The sequence below is a fragment of the Schistosoma mansoni genome, chromosome 1, assembly GCF_000237925.1.
Source record: "Schistosoma mansoni strain Puerto Rico chromosome 1, complete genome".
Lineage (NCBI taxonomy): Eukaryota > Metazoa > Platyhelminthes > Trematoda > Strigeidida > Schistosomatidae > Schistosoma > Schistosoma mansoni.
The window spans coordinates 45,739,906-45,758,659 of NC_031495.1; the positions used below are offsets into that span (position 1 = coordinate 45,739,906).

Genomic DNA, 18,754 nt, shown 5'->3' on the forward strand with positions numbered 1-18,754 from the left:
AATATATTTTTTTGTTTATAAATGTATGTATGTAGTTTAAATTCTAAAGATTAATCGTTCACCGTCACTTCTGAATATGACGATCTGAAACTTCCATGCGTCAATAGTCAACAGTATCTACGTACAATGTTTCATTTTTCATGAAATAGTAATAAATAATTCAGTTAACACATCCTTAGTTCTCAAGCAAAATCCTCTCAAAGTACAGTTGCACCACATTCATTTTATATCTATTCTGAGTTGGTATGCTAATAACTTTCTGAGTATTAGTCTTGGTGTATCAAGCTTGTCGAATGTTATATCTTGACCGTAAATTTTGTGCTGATATCCATCCATTGGAATTTCTCTTTGTGGGTTCGAATCTCGTCCCTGTCGCCATTTGTTATGTCTTGTGGGTTTGTGGCCCTATTAATATATAATATGATGATTCCGCCAACTAGAGGGCAGTAAATTATCGATCGGACCGATGACACACGAAACCCGTAAGAACAGTTCAGAGTCCTTATCAGTCCTGCTTCCCTCCTAGTCCAGAACACCAATCTCAACCTCTGCGATATGAATCATTTTTTGGGTTTATATACCAACCAGACAGACCACATCGTACCATAAAATAGTAAACAACATTTGTACAAGATTTAGCCAAACGTGACTGTGAATAAGGGAGATAGTAATTGGTAGACTGTGGATAACCCATGAACGGTAAATCACATAATAATAGTTCATGTCAAAATAAAGCTCATAATAAGAGGGACATGAATATGAATAGTTTAGTTGCCTAGCAATTATACGAAAAAAAATATGCGTAGTATTGGTCCATAAATGGATCCCAAAAGTTACCAATCATTATTCTTATCGGGATACAACAAATTCGTTTCTTGAAAATCATCATCCTAATTTGCGTTAGAATGTGACGTGACATATCTGACCTGTGAAATAGCCACTGTAACTATCCGACAAGTTAAAATATAACCAAAGAGTCTTTAATGCACATTCAAGTGTTAGTAAGAGTTTTATTTAAAGTTTGTGTGTCAAATCGATGTTCATAATAACCCTTACGCAATAATATATTCTGAAAATAATTACAGAATTCACGCCAGTTTACAGGCATGACCAATTTGATATAAATATGAACATTAGATGTAGAGAACAAACATGTGATGTAAGATTGTTTTAAGTTTGCTAGTTCAGTAAGTGTTGAAGTAGTACATTTACCACATGTATTACAGCAATGCAATACATCAGCAGGGAACTTATATTTTTTTCTTAAGTGGATAGTCTGTTGATTTATGAACGGAGCATTTAGGGTCATTTCTTGCGCCATAACGAATTAATTATAATCATCTGCAACTAGAGAACGTAAAATGAAAACAGAGCACGGAACAACAAAACAATGATTACTAAAATATGTCAGGTCTACCATAGTGCATGTGTCATGTTACTCAGTGATATACTGTTCATGCTAAATATTATTCAAATTAGTTAGGGTTGCCAGGGACGGTGTTAACTTGAAGGAATAGCAAGTAAGTGGTTTTACTTAGGGAATTCACTAATAAGAATGGCTGAACATTTAAAGTTCCCATTGTCGTAATTAGGAGTTTCTACATATTTAATTGCTTGGTTGGATAGTCTGTTGAATATTTTGAAGAATTAGTTTGAGTCTCCTCTTCCATAAAGGGTCGAGCCCATGTTAGTTGCATCTAGAATTATAAATCAAGGTACAATCAGTTCCAAGAATACGGAGTTTAAGTCGTCTATGTACTGATGCTAGCCTTACTTCATCCTTTATGCGCGCGCTACTAGGAATGAACGCAGTATTCTAGACGTGATCGAACACAAGCTTTGTACGTTGTAATACGTGATTGATTGTTAAAAAGGTTTCGAGTTATGTAACCCATAAGACTTGTAAGTCTGTCTCAATATCTGTTCTGTAAACCACAAGTCGTATGAGCACCTAAGTCTATTAATATATGTAATCTAGATAACACTTCACCATTTGTGGTAAGATCTAAGTTGAATGATGTATCACCGAAGCATATCCACCCATATTTAGCTGTATTAGTCTCCAACTGCCATTCAGAGCACCCTTGTTAAGCTCTATGCTGATGCGATCTTGAATATTGTTCAGCCCATATGGAAAAGATGAATACACTACCTTTATATCATCTGCATACAGAAGAGGCTTACCCACACAAAAACACAAATATCATTGATAAAAACTAAAAAGAGCAAAGGGCCTAACACACTACCTTGTATTACACCACTCCTAATAGGTACAGCGTTCGACAATGAAGAGTTAATTTTAACTATTTTATGTCGGTTGCTGAGGAAGGATCAAACCAATCAAGCAAACGGTTTTGGACTCTATAACATGCTAGTTTACCTATAAGAAATTGGTGATTAACTACGTTGAAGGCTTTAGAAATGTCCAGGTATAGCACTAATACTAGATATCCTTGGCTACGTAGAGAATAGAATAAATTAAAGAAGTCAAAGTAACATGTCATACATAGTCGTTTTCTAAGAAATCCATGTTGCGTACTTACTCCTCGTGGAGGAGCATCGGCCACCCAAACCTGTCCTGAGAGATCCTTTCCAGTTGCTATCACTCCTTTTCATATCTGCTTCTATTTCCCAGTGTAATGTGTTCGTCTGTCTTCCACTTTTGCGCTTCCCTTCAGGATTACAAGTTAGGGCTTGCCTCGTGATACAGTTTAATGATTCCCCCAATGTATGTCCTATACACTTCTAACGTCTTTTCCTAATTTGTTCTTCATCTGGAGGCTGGTTTGTCCTCTTCCACAGAAAACTATTGCTGATGGTAATGTCGTGAGTATTTTGCGTAGAAAACTACTTACAAATACCTTTGTAGTAGTCAATAAATCCCCAAAATCAATAGCTCTGTAAGTCTTCGACATTGGATACTGACCACATCAGTTTTAATGAACTCACCTAGCTTAAGGCGTTCGGTCATTCATCCTCACCAGATCACGAGTAGGAACGACGTACTCAACATCCCTTGCAATAGCTAACTAGATCAAATCAGTTCATTCACGAATTATTGATAACTAATCAAATATATCTTCCAACCTCCTGGCTTATGACTTTTGATTTCACTTGGTTGGTGTTACTGGTTAAGGCTTTGACAAACTCCAAATACCTGTGGTAATATCCAGCTGCCTTAAGGATGCTAGCACCTTCGCGGGATGGATTTAAAGTAGAGTCACGGTAGGTGACTGTGGATTGAGGAATGGTTTCACTTAACCTCCTAAACATCAAACGTATAACCTGCACATTATAGAAGGATATGGCGATATGACCAATGCACATCACTGCTCAATGACATGATTTCTTGGTGAACTTTACTCGGTTTTAAAAAATGAAAACCTTCGAGTTAAGAGCCGCTAAAACTGTAGAACTCAAAAATTGACGTAAAGGCAACTTCAGGCGAAATCTTCATTAGAAAACCCGGGATTCAGTTTATTTCGAATATCACTGTATGATATTGTGCGAGGTTTTTATCCTTGGTCGGTTCCCTTACTACTAGCCAGTGTTGAATTTTTACAGCAGGTTTGGTTATAAATAAAATATCTACCTATTCTAGATTACCAGCTTCGGTGATCTGTGTCTATGATTGCAGTCTACTCCTGTTAAACGAAAATGGTGTGACCTCATACGTTACGTTGAAGTTTCACCCCATTATTTATACCCTGGTTGGATCACGCCTCCTGTTATTCAAATACCATAGCTACTTTGATGAATGTATAAAACGAACATGATGTAAGTGAAAGGATATCTAAGTTACAACAGTAGGAAGATACAAATTGAGACGATTGTTGCAAGTTCCAGTTCATGATGTGTGATTGGTGCGTGTTGGAACTACTTGACGTTGGTAAGGATCGGCAAACTGTTCGAACCTCAGTAACTTGTTTGCTAAATTATTTACTTGAGACCTTGTAACACTTCACAGGTCCTACAAACTGTATACTGGTATGACAATGGAATTCTATCCCTGACCAAGTCTGTATGGTCACTGTAATGTCACAGGGCTCAAGTCAAATGGTCTGGCAGTCGAACCGCTAAATATTGAACGGTCTATTGATCCTCGTTAAGGTTTAAGACATTATATGTACATCAGTTTATCGCATGTCATACACTGACCTGTTTGCTGGTGCTGTTTCTTATAGCTACTCTTGCAAATAAATTTCTGCAATGACGTCGTTTGTGTTGCCTGAATTAAATAAATCTAGAGGTTTTAGATTCTTCTCAGTACATTAGTCAGAATTTAGCCTAAAATTAACCACATTACTTACTTACGCCTGTTACCCCCAAAGGAACATAGGCCGCCAACCGCCATTCTCCAACGCACTCACTCAGTCCTGGGCCTTCCTTTCTAGTTATATCCAACTGTTGTTCATTCTTCTCATATCTGTTTCCATTGTTCACAGTAGTGTGTTCTTTGGTCTTCCACTTCTCCTTTGGCCTTGGAAATTCGAAGCCAGGGCTTGCCTTGAGACGCAGTTGGGTGCCTTCCTCAACGTGTGTCCTATCCACTCCCAGCGCTTCCTCTCCCCCTGGATAGAGTCTGGTTTGTTCTCTCCCACAGTAACTTGTTGCTGGTAGTTTCTGGCCATCGGATCTGAAGTACCTTGCGTAGACAACTGTTAATAAACACCCGTTTCTTCTGGATGATGGCTTTCGACCCATACAGTAGATTTGTCTTGACTCTCTTATCATACCTCCGTCTGTTTCACTACTAAATGTTAAGCATTGGTTATAGTTCATATCCGAATGCCTTGGTGCTCCTCGGTTTTCTTCTCCTCAGAATCTTGCTCTGAGAGTGAAGCTATGTAACTTCTGACATCTGGAACAAGCTCGATGAGCGCACCAGACGCTCCACAAATATACTTTATAACAACCATAAACTTAAAAAGCTGCATTGCATAAATACTTAGCACGACCGAAACACTTATGCACTTTTTGCCGAGATTGGATCTGGTATGTAACGTGGACACGACACCCCTTGGGAAAATATTCTGATGAAAACACATTAATCTGAACGAATGAACTGCTATCAACTTTTATAGATTGTATTTACCAAACAACCCTGCTTGAGATGAATACTGTGAACCAGTATATGTTGTAACTTGTAGATCATGCCTGCAAAAAATGGCGTGTATCTGCCCTTCCAGAAATATATTATTATTATTTATATTGAAAATTATAACTTTGATGTTGGTTCACAATTGTTTTGAGTTCCAGATGTTCCTCAGTTATAAATATGCTGTTCTTGCTTTGCCGATCCTCGCCGGCTGCATCAGATCCACCTTGTTCATCAATGTTGCTGCCCAGATATGTAAAGAATTCCATATCCTCAAAAGCTCCTCCGTCAAGTGTCATTTAATTGGTGCATGCTGCATTGTATCGGAGAATCTCGCCTTTACCTTTGTTTATATTGCGACCTACTGTTGCTAAGGCTTCTGCTACATTGGTCATCTCCTGCATTTGTTGTTGTGTGTGTTAGAAGGGCCAGATCATCTGCGAAGTCTAAATTGTCCAGTCGACCACCAGGAGAAAGAGAAAGGGAGAGAGTAGACAACCTTTCCTGACGCATGTCAACTGGCTTCCGTGTGCAATTTTGCAGTTTAATCCATCATAGAAATACCGTATGATATTGACTGTCTACTCAGGCACTCAGTAGTGTCGAAGAAGCCTATATAGTGTTGCCCTATCTGCGCTATGAAATGCTTTCTCGTAGTCAATGAAGTTGATGTAGAGTGAAGAATCCCATTCAATTGATTGTTCCACAATGATACGTAGAGTTGCAATTTGATTGGTGCATGATTAATCCAGCCTGTTGGTCCCGCAGTTGAGTGTCCACGGAGTCCTCCATTCTGTTTAACAATACCCTGTTGAAGACTTTTCCTGGTACTGAAAGAAGAGTGGTGCTCCAGTAGTTATCACACTTGCTGAGATCGCCTTTTTTTGGTATTTTGATCGGGTGTCCTTCAATCCAGTCTGTTGGTACATATTCTTCATCCCAAATCTTACTCAAGGGAATGTGGAATATCTTTGTAGTTAGCGCTACGTCTGTTTTCAGTGCCACTTTTGATTTGTCTGATGGCCATGCTGATCTCTTCAATTGTTGGTGGGCCAACATTGATCAGGAGGTGTGTGGGTGCTACTAGGATGTTGCGTAGGTTCAGTGGAGTTGGTCGATTCAAGAGTTCTTTGAAGCGTTCTACCCACCTGTTTCGTTTTTCTTCAATGTTGGTGATTACCTTGCCTTCCTTGCTTTTCACTGGTCGTTCTAATTTACGGTAATTTCCAGCAAGTTTCTTTGTTGTGTTATACAGTTGTCTCACGTTTCCTTCTCTTGCAGCCTTTTCCGCTGTCATTGCTAAATCTTCCACATATTTACGTTTGTCGGTTCTGATGCTCCTCTTCACTTGCATGGTTACTTCTGTGTATTCTGTTTGTGCCTTGATTTTTTTTCTGCTCTTGTTCGACTGGTATTGATTGCTGCATTCTTGTTCCTCCTTTATTGAATTTTATGCAGTGTATCAATAGTGATCCACTCCTTAGGATAGTGCTTCCTGTGACTCAAAACCTCATGACATATTGAAGTGATTTCCTCCTTGTTATCTTTCCAGTTTTTCTCCATGGTGGTTCCCTCGACAGTGAGTAGATAATGAAAGGCCTGGAACCTATTACTGAGAGCTATCTTGAATCCATCGGATGTGTCAGTATTTCGAAGAATGACTGGATTAAACCTTTGCGTTGTTTTCAGTCCTCTTGTCCAGTGCTTCTTGAGTTTGAGTCTCATCTTAGCGACCAGCAAATGATGATCTGATGCTAGATCACCTTCTCTCCTAGTTCTCACGTCCTCCATCGTCCTTCTGAACTTTGTATTGATGCAAATATGATCGATTTGATTTTGTTTAGTGTGATCCAGTGAAATCCATGTAGCTTTGTGTATGCGTTTATTTAGGAATATAATGCCACCTACGACCAGTTTGTTGAAGGCACATAGGTTTGCAAATCTCTCACCATTTTTGTTCATTTCTCCCAGTCCATGTCGTCCCATAACATCTCCGTATCCGGTGCTGTCCATTCCATTATTGACATTCAGGTCTCTCATCGGAATGGTCAAGTACATTTCTCGACGATTGACTGCAGCCTATCGTAGAATTGATCTTTAACGTCTTCATTGTAATTGTTGGTAAGCGCATAGCATTGGATAACGTTCATTGTAATGTGCTCTTTCTTTGTTTTCAAGGAGGCTTTGATGATCCTGAGTCCATGAGATCCCCATTCTATAAGTGCTTTTGTGTCTGTTTGGATAGCACCAGTGCAACTCCTTGTGTATGTGGGGCATTTTCCTCTTCATGGCCGGAGTATAACAGCAGCTCTCCTGCAGTTCGTCTTTGTTGTCCATCTTGCGTCCAAGCACCTAAAGGTTGTAACTTTTCATTTCGACCGCAACTTGGATAGTGAGTTAGTTTTCTACGGGATGAGGTCGCTAACTCCTTGCTCAACCCTCGTCCTTCATCCGGCAAGAAAGCTCGGAGTGCTCCCGGAGGATTTGTGTTGCACGGTCATCAAATTAGCCGTAGCACCTGGATACGATGAAAGGATCTGAACCGTGAGATGTGACTTCAAAGTTACAGCAAGCTCTTCTAACTCGAGTAGGCCCTAATAATTCTACGCAGACTATATATGTTAGTGACCTACAAATCTAATAAACCTTAAGGATTTCTGGAGAAAATTAATTGCTTTCACGAAAATCCAAGAAAACTCTTGGCATCTATCATTATCTAAGCCCATTTTCTTTCCATGAAGCAGCCACTTGAAGTTATATATGGTCAGTCTCCTCCAGACAAGAAACTTCATCACTAAAAAAAACGTTTTTGCTTCATCGACTATCATTTGTTATGTTTTATTCTTGTGACTAACGGGTAAAAGCGACAGAATAATCGGACTGGAGTTTTATGACTTAGTAAACTAAATATTGCTAAGGTTTCTACATGGAAATATCGTACAATGTTCATTGAGTATTGGAGCCCGGAAAATTTTGTATGAAGCGCAATAGTTCGAGAGTGACGGTACCAGTGGGTTTGTTGGGGCTTCATGCAGTCAGTATACTTCCTACTGAAACTCCCGTTTTTTTTCCTTTGAAATTTTTAACGTAGCAAAAACAAAAGAATGCAATACTTTCTGTCAGAAATTGTCTATTGATCTTGACATATTTAAATGTCATACAAAGGTATAATTTAATGCTACATCAGTTCTCAGGCGAACTAGACTAATATAGGTTTTTTGCAACCCTAATAAAATGTTCAACCCTGTGCTGCAACTAAAGACACAGTTGACTATACCGGATATGTCCAGAATGTAATATTTGGACTGTTTGTCATATTAGATTATAATAATTATCATCACTCTGCCTTTATGTAGAAAGTGCTAATCTTTAGAGCTGTTCAGTTTACGTTAATCCTCCTAGTCACCTTCGAAATGGTTTACAGGCTACATTATTTTCTGAGTGACGCATTGTGTAGGAATCGTGCTCATTATCTTATTGAGTTTTGGTTGAAGTCTGTGTTTTTTAAAGGTTTCAAGCCGATTAAGATGACACGGAAGTAACTCATAGTCTTGTGGCCACAGTCGAATCAGTTTGACTGCCTGAAACATTAACCTCTGCAATCACTTAAAAATTGACTAGGGCTCGGGAACAGAAAATTTAGGACAAGTAGTCCGGTTTCTTACTTCGATGCAGATGCACCGACGAATCATTTCATCTTTCGTTAGTTCCAACTACACGCATACTGATTGACACTCAACATTAATTCTTTCTTGACCTTACGGCAACACGACTTTTTTAACGCAGAGGTTCTGCAATAATATCCACCACTGAAAAGTTGGTTTAGGTCAACGTATCAGAGATTTATGAACTTTACTTGGTTTTCAGTCGCTAAGACAACTTTTTCGGGTATGAAAATGTTAAGTTGTTCTGTCGGCAAACTACTGAACGAGAAGAATGTTCTATAGAACCACATTGGTTGTGAAAGGATTGGTTTTTAAATTCGATAGGCGATTTCGAAATCCGACCTGGTTCTAACGTTGATCTTTCTCAATGTTAAAGTGGGACGATTTAACGGTGGTCTAAGTGTCATTGTTGGGAGAGTGCCTACGTACTTTGCATTCTACAAATCGAGGGATAGCTAGTCTATTCCTATTGCCTTGTATCCAGAGTACTTAGTGCTACAGTGCGTTATCTGTATTGAAATCTTCAGGAAGTAACCTGTTTGTATTGTTTCTTGTCGGTTTAGTTTTTTTAATCTAGAAGTGCCACCTAAAATATAGCTCCCGCTTCACTAATTAATTGGGGTGCATTCTCCTCACTAATTACGTAGAGGTCCCATACTGACCTATACTTTTGTATATAATGTAAGTGCGAAGCTTTAAATGGTTTGCGATATCTTATCCAAGGTTATTTTTAAGCTTTATTCGATCATACATACATATTTGTGCTTAACCTTTACTTCAAAATACCATATGATGTTTATTTTGAAGCGTCAAAAGTAGCGAAGAAATTTCAGTGAATCTTCTTGCTTCTTAGTGGACAAAAGATTTTACAACCGACAAATGGAAGAAAATTTCTATCCTTCTCTGGATAGAGTTACGTTGCTCGATTATATTCCTGATTTAAAAAACAGTCCTCTTTCGACTAAGACTCGAGTCAGTTCTCTGATCTTCTAAAAAGCTGCGTAGTTGGTTTTCGCTACTTTAGTCTACTGCGAATTAGGACAAGCCAATTTTCTACTGGGAAGGCTATAGTAGCATTTGGTAAAAAAAATTATTGAAGTGTTAGCTGTTTGCAAGAGTCAGTGGATAATATATGTCTTACGTCGTCTCTGTAAGAAAGTAATAAACCAAAGGATAAAGTGTCTAAAAGCTTATTCCTGTTAAAATTTGATGTCCAGTACCTAAAGATTTTATTTATCTATGCACTAGAAGAAGTACTGTGGAGTAGCACTCTGTGTAGCTACATCCCAGAGTAGTAGAATTAATAACAGCATCAGTAGCAGCAGTAAAATATATTAGGTATAGAAAGATGAAGCATGATTGTACGAAAGTATTACTGATGATTATGATCGAAAAAAATAAGTCGTTTTGGTAAATTATTTTGTGACTACGACCATGTCAGAATAATCTGGACGTAAATGAAACATAGTCTATTAATTAAAGGACGAGTATACTGCTCAGCAGTCCGTCCTGTTTTAGTTAACGGCTGCGAAACGTGACCGTTAAGGGTAGACGATACTCGTAAGTCACTAGTATTTGGTCACAGATATCTTGGAAATATTACCAGCGCCTGCTGGGATCACCAGGTAAACAATAATGAGGTTAGACACAATGTATTAGGGAATGATGGTAAATCAGTTGGTGAGATTATGAGTCTTTATCGACTGAAATGGTTGGGCCACGTGTTACGTATGCCTAACACCAGTTACCGCGGTGCTTACTACTGACTAAGGTTGGAGATGGTTGGAAGAAAGTTAGAAGCCGCCAAATCAAAACGTGGCATTAGTTCATAAAGTCAATAACTTCTGGCCTGAGCCATGTTGGTGGTTGCAGACTACTTGGTTGGGGTCCGCGCGACTATTGTAACCTATGGTCGGAGATTCTGGGTGACATGGCTCAGAATCTATCACAATGGCGTAGGTGTATACACTCTTTGTCTGCCGTGCGATTAAAATTATACATTTACCTTCCTTCCTACAAGCTAATTCTGTCTTCCTGTATTATATATTTACATGCAATCTTTTATATATTACTACCATTGAAGTAACTACTTCTATGAATCTGGAGTTCATCTTGTTGTGCTAATGAGGTATGGCAACTTGGACCGATTCATAAATGTGCCCGATCATACGTTGTAGCTGACTCACGAGTTGATCGAACAGGTTCTGCAGTGTTGGGAACAAATAGTTACTTCCAACAAATTCACCAGCCGTTACTTGGGTTCTAAAAAAGTAGCCACGCCAAGCATTCAACTATGCTAAGATTTAATGTGCTTGGTCGTAGTATAAGTAGTACTATTTGAAGACTGAAGGATAAGAATTATAACGTTCACTACTGCGTCATGCCTGCATAGACTATTCTGAGTTTTGAATAGACCAATTGGTTTTTTTCTCTCGAGTCATTACCCACATATGTTCTGACCTTGTCGTTCATTAATTTACAACTTTGACTGTTTTTAATGATTGCAAGTAAAGTAACATGTTAAGTGATTTTGTTTTCTAAATATACATACGGTTTACTAACTGCTAGTGATTCCAGATTTTATATTTTTCTTTAGATGAATCCTCCTCGGTTTTTGTGCAGTGTTTGCAATGTTTGGTGTGACACTGAGAATGTCCTACGACTGCATGAAATGGGGAAAAAACATCGCTCTAAATGTCTTGTTCTAGACAGTTTAAACACAAGGGATCACATTGATTACCCTCTAAAAATTTCCTTACCAACACTGGTTACTCCTGATTCGGGCTCGCCGAGAGATTCACTTCTAGATACCAGCTCTTATTCTACGGGGACAGTGAGAAATTCAACCTGTGATCAAAAATCGCCTTTATATGTAGGTTTCATTGATTCTAGTTCAAATTGGACAAAGTCAAACGAGTTATCTTCAGCTTCTGAAATTTCTTTTAACTGCAACTTATGCGGTATACATTTGAATTCTTCCGATCAATATATATCTCATCTTCGTGGTCGCAAACATCAAAGTAAAATAAATGTTAATTCAGTTTCTAGTCTGTCTTCGAGCGATACAGCAGTAAGTTATAGCACTTGTTTTTATTCGTTTGCATTTTTCCTGTTTCGGTTATGAATAAAACCGATCACGCTAATAAATAAATTCTCTAAGTAAGTCAGTTAGTAATAGAATTTTTTCAAAAAGTGTATCGGTTTCGACTCTCAACACCCCACATCAACACAACCAAATAGGAAATGACAAACATAGGAAAAGAATTGATACATTAAGTACAAGATTAGAAATAAAAGTTATGGTTCAGAAGGACGATATATTGTGAGTTCAGCTGTGATTAGTTTCGATCCATAGAATCCATCTCCAACCACAGTGTATGGGTATTATGCGTGACTTTTTTAGGAAGTCTACGTCTACGTACGACTCAAACCGACATTCGGGAGATTAATTACATGTCTTGATATTACCACCCATAAATTTTCAACCTATTCTTATTTTGATTAATACTGCTGTTAGTGGGACAGATTGGATTAAAGCATGTTCCATGCACAGTTGTGTTGGTGCACGCTGATTGGCAATTTTTTATCCAATCAGCGCTAGCCGGTACTTGGAGACGACTCTAGAATCTTCTCATGTAAAAATTATAGACATACTGACGTTTCTGTTACTGTGCTTCTTCATTCCATCTACCCTTGTTATTTGGAATATAATTTTGTTTTTGTTCAACCGTGTTCTGATTTGAGGTCTTGTTGAGTGAATTGATGTCCAAGTATAATATAAGCAATAGAAATAGCCGGGTCGTAATAAGAGCAATTATAACAACTGCGAAATCCGTGAATTTGTTAAGTAATTTATTACTCATGTTGACAGATTGTCGTATAGAATTTGGTGATTCATAAAAAACTCAATAAATTAGAAAGCACTGTCGTATATCATGGACTTAAAGTGATGGATTAATGCACGGCTATAAATTCGCAGGAAACAAACAATGAAGTTTTATAATATCGTTAGTTAGGATTTTCATAACCGACAAATCTTCACTGACTGTTTATATGATTGTGGTTCTCTGGGCTCCTGATCTGGTTGATTTCATCTCCCTATGCTGATTTGAATTGTGACAACTTAGGGCAATAGATATCTGCACGAGATTCTACGTTAGTTGTAACTGATTGAATTCCAAGTTCGTATACTGGAATCGAAACCACACTTTCTATATATGAAAGTTATTGATAATAACTAGTCCCCGGCACCTGAGTAAATAAAGCTACCGCGTATTGGTCGGGGTTAGTGTGACTAAGTCGGTTAATCTTAACTTCACAGTAACTCTATACTTCAATCAAAACGCGTACTTATTTTTTGAGCTGACATGTTCACTCTCTATCTTATCTGTTCCGCTATCACCACTCTATGTTTTAGTGCCTTGTACTATACCAGGCCCACATAGGTTATTACAACTTCGGGACAGGTCAATTTATTCATTCTTCTGAAGCCACATTCTGATCTTGTCAATAATTCGCTTATTAACCCTAAATTTTTATATGATAATGTGTGTATTAATTACTTGTCTGTAATTTATTTTCGTCTGAATATAAATATTGGGTAAAGCTTTATCAAATGGAGTTGGCTCACTTGCATTCTCCACTACGAGTCATCTCGTTTCGTCCCGTTCTTCACTTCGTTTCTCTGGTCATCCCTCTGGGTCAATGGTTGTATAAAATATATGCATTCGAAATCCATCCTCGTATTTGACTCATTTAATTCCGTTATTCACTAACGCAATTTAAGTCAACCGTTTTTTATTTTTATTTAAACACATAGATATTGGTACAAGGAAGCACCAGATACATATGCGCCTCACAAATCTCATTCGATTTGTGTGAGGGCTGTGATACTGCCCAGGTGCCCAGACTGAAGCAGGTGGTTTTCTTAGGGGGCCACACCCGGAGCCTTTGACCTAAAGGTCTAGTCCACAAGGCAGTGGAGCATCGTGAGGAGATGCATTCCCATGGTAGCCGGTGATCAACGATTGATTCTTACGCCATTTGTTCCCTCAGGATACTGGAGCCCATGTGCACCATTGGTTTGGAATCAGGGTTTTCCAACTCTCCTAGGTGGACTCGCCTTGTCCACCAACCCGGTTAAAGCTCCGGACATTCGCTTTTCGTCCTCTCAATTTCGTAAACAACACCCCCGCCACGAGAAGGCAGTGAGTGTAGCGGTTATCATGGCTGCCTTCCAAGTCAACCGTTAAATACGAGGGTAGCCGGGATGCATATTTCGATAGCAATCAGCATACGATCTAACTGGAGTCATATAAGGCCACTAAAGTTTGTTCATATATCTGAATGCTTTGGGACTTATCTACTTCTAACTGCGTCATTCGATAAACAGCGATTTTTCCTGAAAAATTATTCACACTGGTAATATTCTTAATTTTTAATGGATATCTTTCACAGTATGCAGTTTCTCACATTATTTTAGATGTCACCATCAAGTGATGAAAACCCAACATCTGTTTTTTATCATTGCAATATTTGTCAGTTTGTAATATTCAATTCAATGAAACTGAAACATTTGGAGTCAGAAGAGCATCGATTGAATGTTCGCAGGTTAAAAGGAAAATCACTATCACCAGGTCCACGCGTAGACAACTCCCCTCACTTACGTAAATTTAAAAGATCTTGTCGAGAGGTCTTAGTACCCGTATATGGATCAATCAAGTTCACATCTGCTGAGGTGAGTTAATGTGCTGCGGTATATTGATTTACAGTGCTATAATAATATTAAATTCAGGGACATTTTCACTGATACCTTCAAGTTGTAGTTTCTAAATGTCTTGAGAAACATTATCTGTGTAGTATGTGCAACCATTGAGTTATCAGTCTGTTCTTAGGTTGGGCGTACGGTACTAGTCAGAGCCTATAAAGTTGTCAATCATATGGTGAGTCTTTGTAGAACAGGGCGGATAAATATCCGTTAGGCTTGTGTAATTACCACTTTCCCTGACATACTATACTGGCTAGCGTGGAAATAAGTAGCAGGTCTAGTGGCACTCAGACCAAGATGTCAGTCTGTCGTTCATCATCAACGTAGAGCCTAGCACGGTTGTTCATTGGCCTAAGTCGTCATACCGCATTAGCACAGAGATTAAATTAGCAGGGTGTATGATAAATAAGATTGTAGTAATGAAGTATCCCTGACAATGAAAAGGACTAAGCATCAAGAAAACGGTCTAAAAAGGCAGGGTAGAGAGTTATGTATGAAGGAGCACCGATCGATAGAAAGATAAGAGTGTTATGACTTTATAAAAAATATAAGAAGATGTATGCTTATTCGTTATTAATTTTATGTCCGGTTTTTATCACGTGAATTATCCACCAATCGAAATACGACCTTTCTAATATTAACACTGACAAATCAATGACGTCCGACCAATATGAGTAGTCTAGCGTCCTTATTGGTTCCTTGTCCGCCTAGCCCTTCCAATTGAGTCCAGAACACCAACTGCAGCTTCTGCTATGCGAATCATTTATTTCAAGCATACTCGGTTTATATACCAGATAGACAGACAAACCGCATCACACCATAAAATAGGAAATAATGTTTGTACAGGATCAAGCCAAATGTGGCTGTGAACGTGGTTTACGATAATCAATAAACTGAGTATAATTTAAGGACAGTACATCGTATAATAATAATCCATAGGTCAAAATGAAGCGTATAATAAGATGAATGTAGATATACGCAATCTAATTACTCAATAGTTAAACAATTAGAATATATATAGAATAATCGTCCATTAATAGGTCCCGGAAGTTACCCGTATTTATTTCTCCACTAGGATATAACAGTAAGTTCATCTTTGTCATTGTGAACGATTGTAAGCCATATCACCTAAGGTTTCCAGCCACTGATCGTGGTTATTCCATGGACCCCAACCAAGTTGTTTTCACCTACCATCATGGGTTAGACCAACGATCAATGACTTCATGAACTGATTTCAGTCATAATTTGACGGCTTCCAGCTTTCTTCCAACCTACTACTATACCAACAAAAAGACCTGTCGAGGCAATCGGTGAATAGGCTTAGGTGATGCATGTCGTAATTACCTCAATTGGTAAAAGTTCACCTTGTCAACCGATTTGCCAGTTTGCCTGGTGTTCCCTGCCTAACCTTCTTTGATACACTTTTCAATCACAAACATGGCCACAAAACCTGCCAACGGAGTCGAAAGCTACTTAAAGGTCAAGAGATACATCTATAGTTTAGCGTCGGTAAGCATGCATATGTTTGAAGACTTAATATAGAGTGAATATTTGGTCAATTCATCCATGCCCTAACGTGGAACCAGACTGGTTTTCCCAGATTCGCTCTTTACAAGCCCTAGTTAAGCGTCGAATGATTATAGATGTTAGTATTGTTGACATTGTATAGGCCACACGTCTTCATACTATCACAAGAGAATCCTATTTTATTTTAAACCAAAACAGATGGATTAAAGATCTTTGGCGTTAATCTATTTAAATCCGCTGCTCTCTCTCTTTTTAGATTGCCTAGAACCTTTTTAACCCCATTAAGTGTTGTGGAACTTGTGTCAATTAGCTATTCAGGTTAATTGAGAAGTAGCTGGAGTCCAGTTAAACTGTCTCCTAAAGTATTCTGCTTAAAACGATGGGTGGAACACTTTAGAGAACAGTTTGGCTGACCTTCAGCTACTCTACAACCACCCACCACTTCCAAACAGCCTGAATGGAACACTGAGATAGATCCTTCCAACTGTAGTTGAAGTTCAAAAAGCTATAGCTTATCTTAAGCGAGGAAGAGCAGATGGATTGACTCCAGAGGTCTTTAAGTATGGTGGTCCAGTTTTGGCGATTAGGTTGACTAATATTTTAGCTAAAATCTAGAAACTGAATGTAATCCCATCTGACTGGTCACAATCACTTATTGTCCCAATTTATAAGGGGTCAAAATCATCCTGTGATAACCATAGAGGGATTAGTTTGACTAATATAGTATCTAAAATACTAGCTTCAATAATTATCGAACGCCTAACTAAGACTCGTGAACTGCAAATACGAGAAAATTAGGCTAGCTTCAGACATGGTCGTGGCTGTATTGACCACATATTCACTATTCGTCAACACAGACATGCTTATCGGCGTCCGACAATGATAGTTTTTCTTAAAAGCAGCATTTGACTCTGTAGACCAATAGGTTCTGTGTCAGTGTCTGTCATTAGGTGTACCTCAGAAGTGCATAAACCTTGTGAAGGCTTTTCACTCGAACACCACCAGTCGAGTCAGAGTTTATGACGAACTGTCATTTTTCTCACAATTCGATGAATTCATGAACAGTTAATAATCCAGTAGGAGTTTCGTAAATCTAATCATCTTTCCCAATAGTGACTGATATCATTGCTGCATTTTATTGTATATCGCGATGTGACTACTCGAAATTCTACCGATTGACTAACTTCAGATATCCCAGTACGACCCCAATACTGTTCCCCAAACTCCAATATATCAGAACACAACCGTTAAATGAGAATTGTTTATGGGGTCAGAAGAAGAACAAATATAATTTACAGACAATGCATATTTATTCAGTTAGGATGACCGTGAATATTAACCAATAGGAAAACGACACGTGAAATTTATAGTTAGGACAACTGTAAATATTGAACAATAGGAAACGAAATGTGAAATATGTAAAAAGTCTGAAAACATGTGAAAACATACCACTTTACTTTCAAGATAAAATTAGACTCAACATAATTTTTTGGGATGTTTTTGTGAACATCTTAACAATTTACAACTGTTTGACTATCGTCCCAAGCTTCTTTGATATGAACCTTTTTCCTGTAATCGACTAAATGCCTAGTTAATTTTTCATTCACTCCATTCTTAAACGTTTCGTTTCCGAATCTATGTCTAAAGAAGCATTTTTCTGTGCTTCACTATGTCAAGTATAGCGCATGGAAATGGTGTCACTAGGTTATGGTCAGTCTCTAAGCATGTACTCTAGTAAGTGTCAATCGTCATAGAGCTCCTACAATAGTGATTGAAGATATAATTTAATCATGTCCATTGTGTTAATGTTAGAGGTCTCCTGATTAGACATTGTCTTCGCTTGTGCTTAGAATTAGTACTTGACAGGGATAAGCAGTTTGAGCTTTATCGCAGCAGGCGTTTACTATTATCCTTTTTTGAGTCAGGACGTTATAATACACACCCACATGCTCTTCAGTTTGACTTAGCCTACCTATTTGTCGTTAAAACCGCCTTCTACGAGCATCACGTCTGGGTGTATGGGTTTTTAAAGGTAATCCAAGTTTCCTGTAAAACATCTCTTACTCCATCCGAGATACAGTCAGTCGGTGAATAGATGGACAGAAACGATGAATATACGACGGAATAACGCTATAGAATCTATATTCTTTTGATCATATTTTTATATTCAAATCTATTCATATTTACTTTTTAAATGATTTTCTTATAACGTAATTATAATTAAATTTTATTGAATTATTTTGGAAGATAAGTGGAGCTCAACAAAATCATACTGAAATCCTTGAATTCTTCATCAAATATAATAATCTCAGTGACATATGCCTGATAAAATCCTCAGAGTTATACTTATTCAACACCCGAATCGATCACATGAATAGCAAGTATTCGAAAATTAAAAGTTTATATTTGACAGAGTGCCACTGAGCAAAACTTTACTCATAATCAGGTGTAAAAATCCTGCTGCACTTATCAGAAGTCTGTACTAGTCTAATGTGATTAAAAGGTCTGCTTTTTTGCAGTTAAACGAGTTGATTTGCTAATTCAATTCACGGAAGACACTGTATGAAAACGGTTTTCCTTGAATGAAAACTTTCGGAAAGCTGTCTCGTGAATTATCACTTGACAATGACACCCACCAGTAATATAAAATCTCATTTTTGTTTTGTGTCAGTGATTCGATCTTACTTTCTCAAGTAA

The 18,754-nt window shown here is 38.1% G+C and overlaps 1 protein-coding gene across 1 annotated transcript in view; it reads left to right on the top strand.

The window, feature by feature from the left end:
- Positions 1-11,359: 11,359 nt before the first annotated feature.
- Smp_196570 (putative spectrin beta chain, brain 4 (Spectrin, non-erythroid beta chain 4) (Beta-V spectrin) (BSPECV)) overlaps positions 11,360-18,754 on the top strand; it is a gene marked incomplete at both ends in the record, with an annotated part of 57,456 nt that continues 50,061 nt past the window's right edge. The window contains 2 exons of the mRNA XM_018794594.1: positions 11,360-11,833; positions 14,246-14,500. Of these exons, the coding sequence (XP_018648992.1) occupies positions 11,360-11,833; positions 14,246-14,500 (729 nt within the window). The remainder of the gene's footprint in view (positions 11,834-14,245; positions 14,501-18,754) is intronic.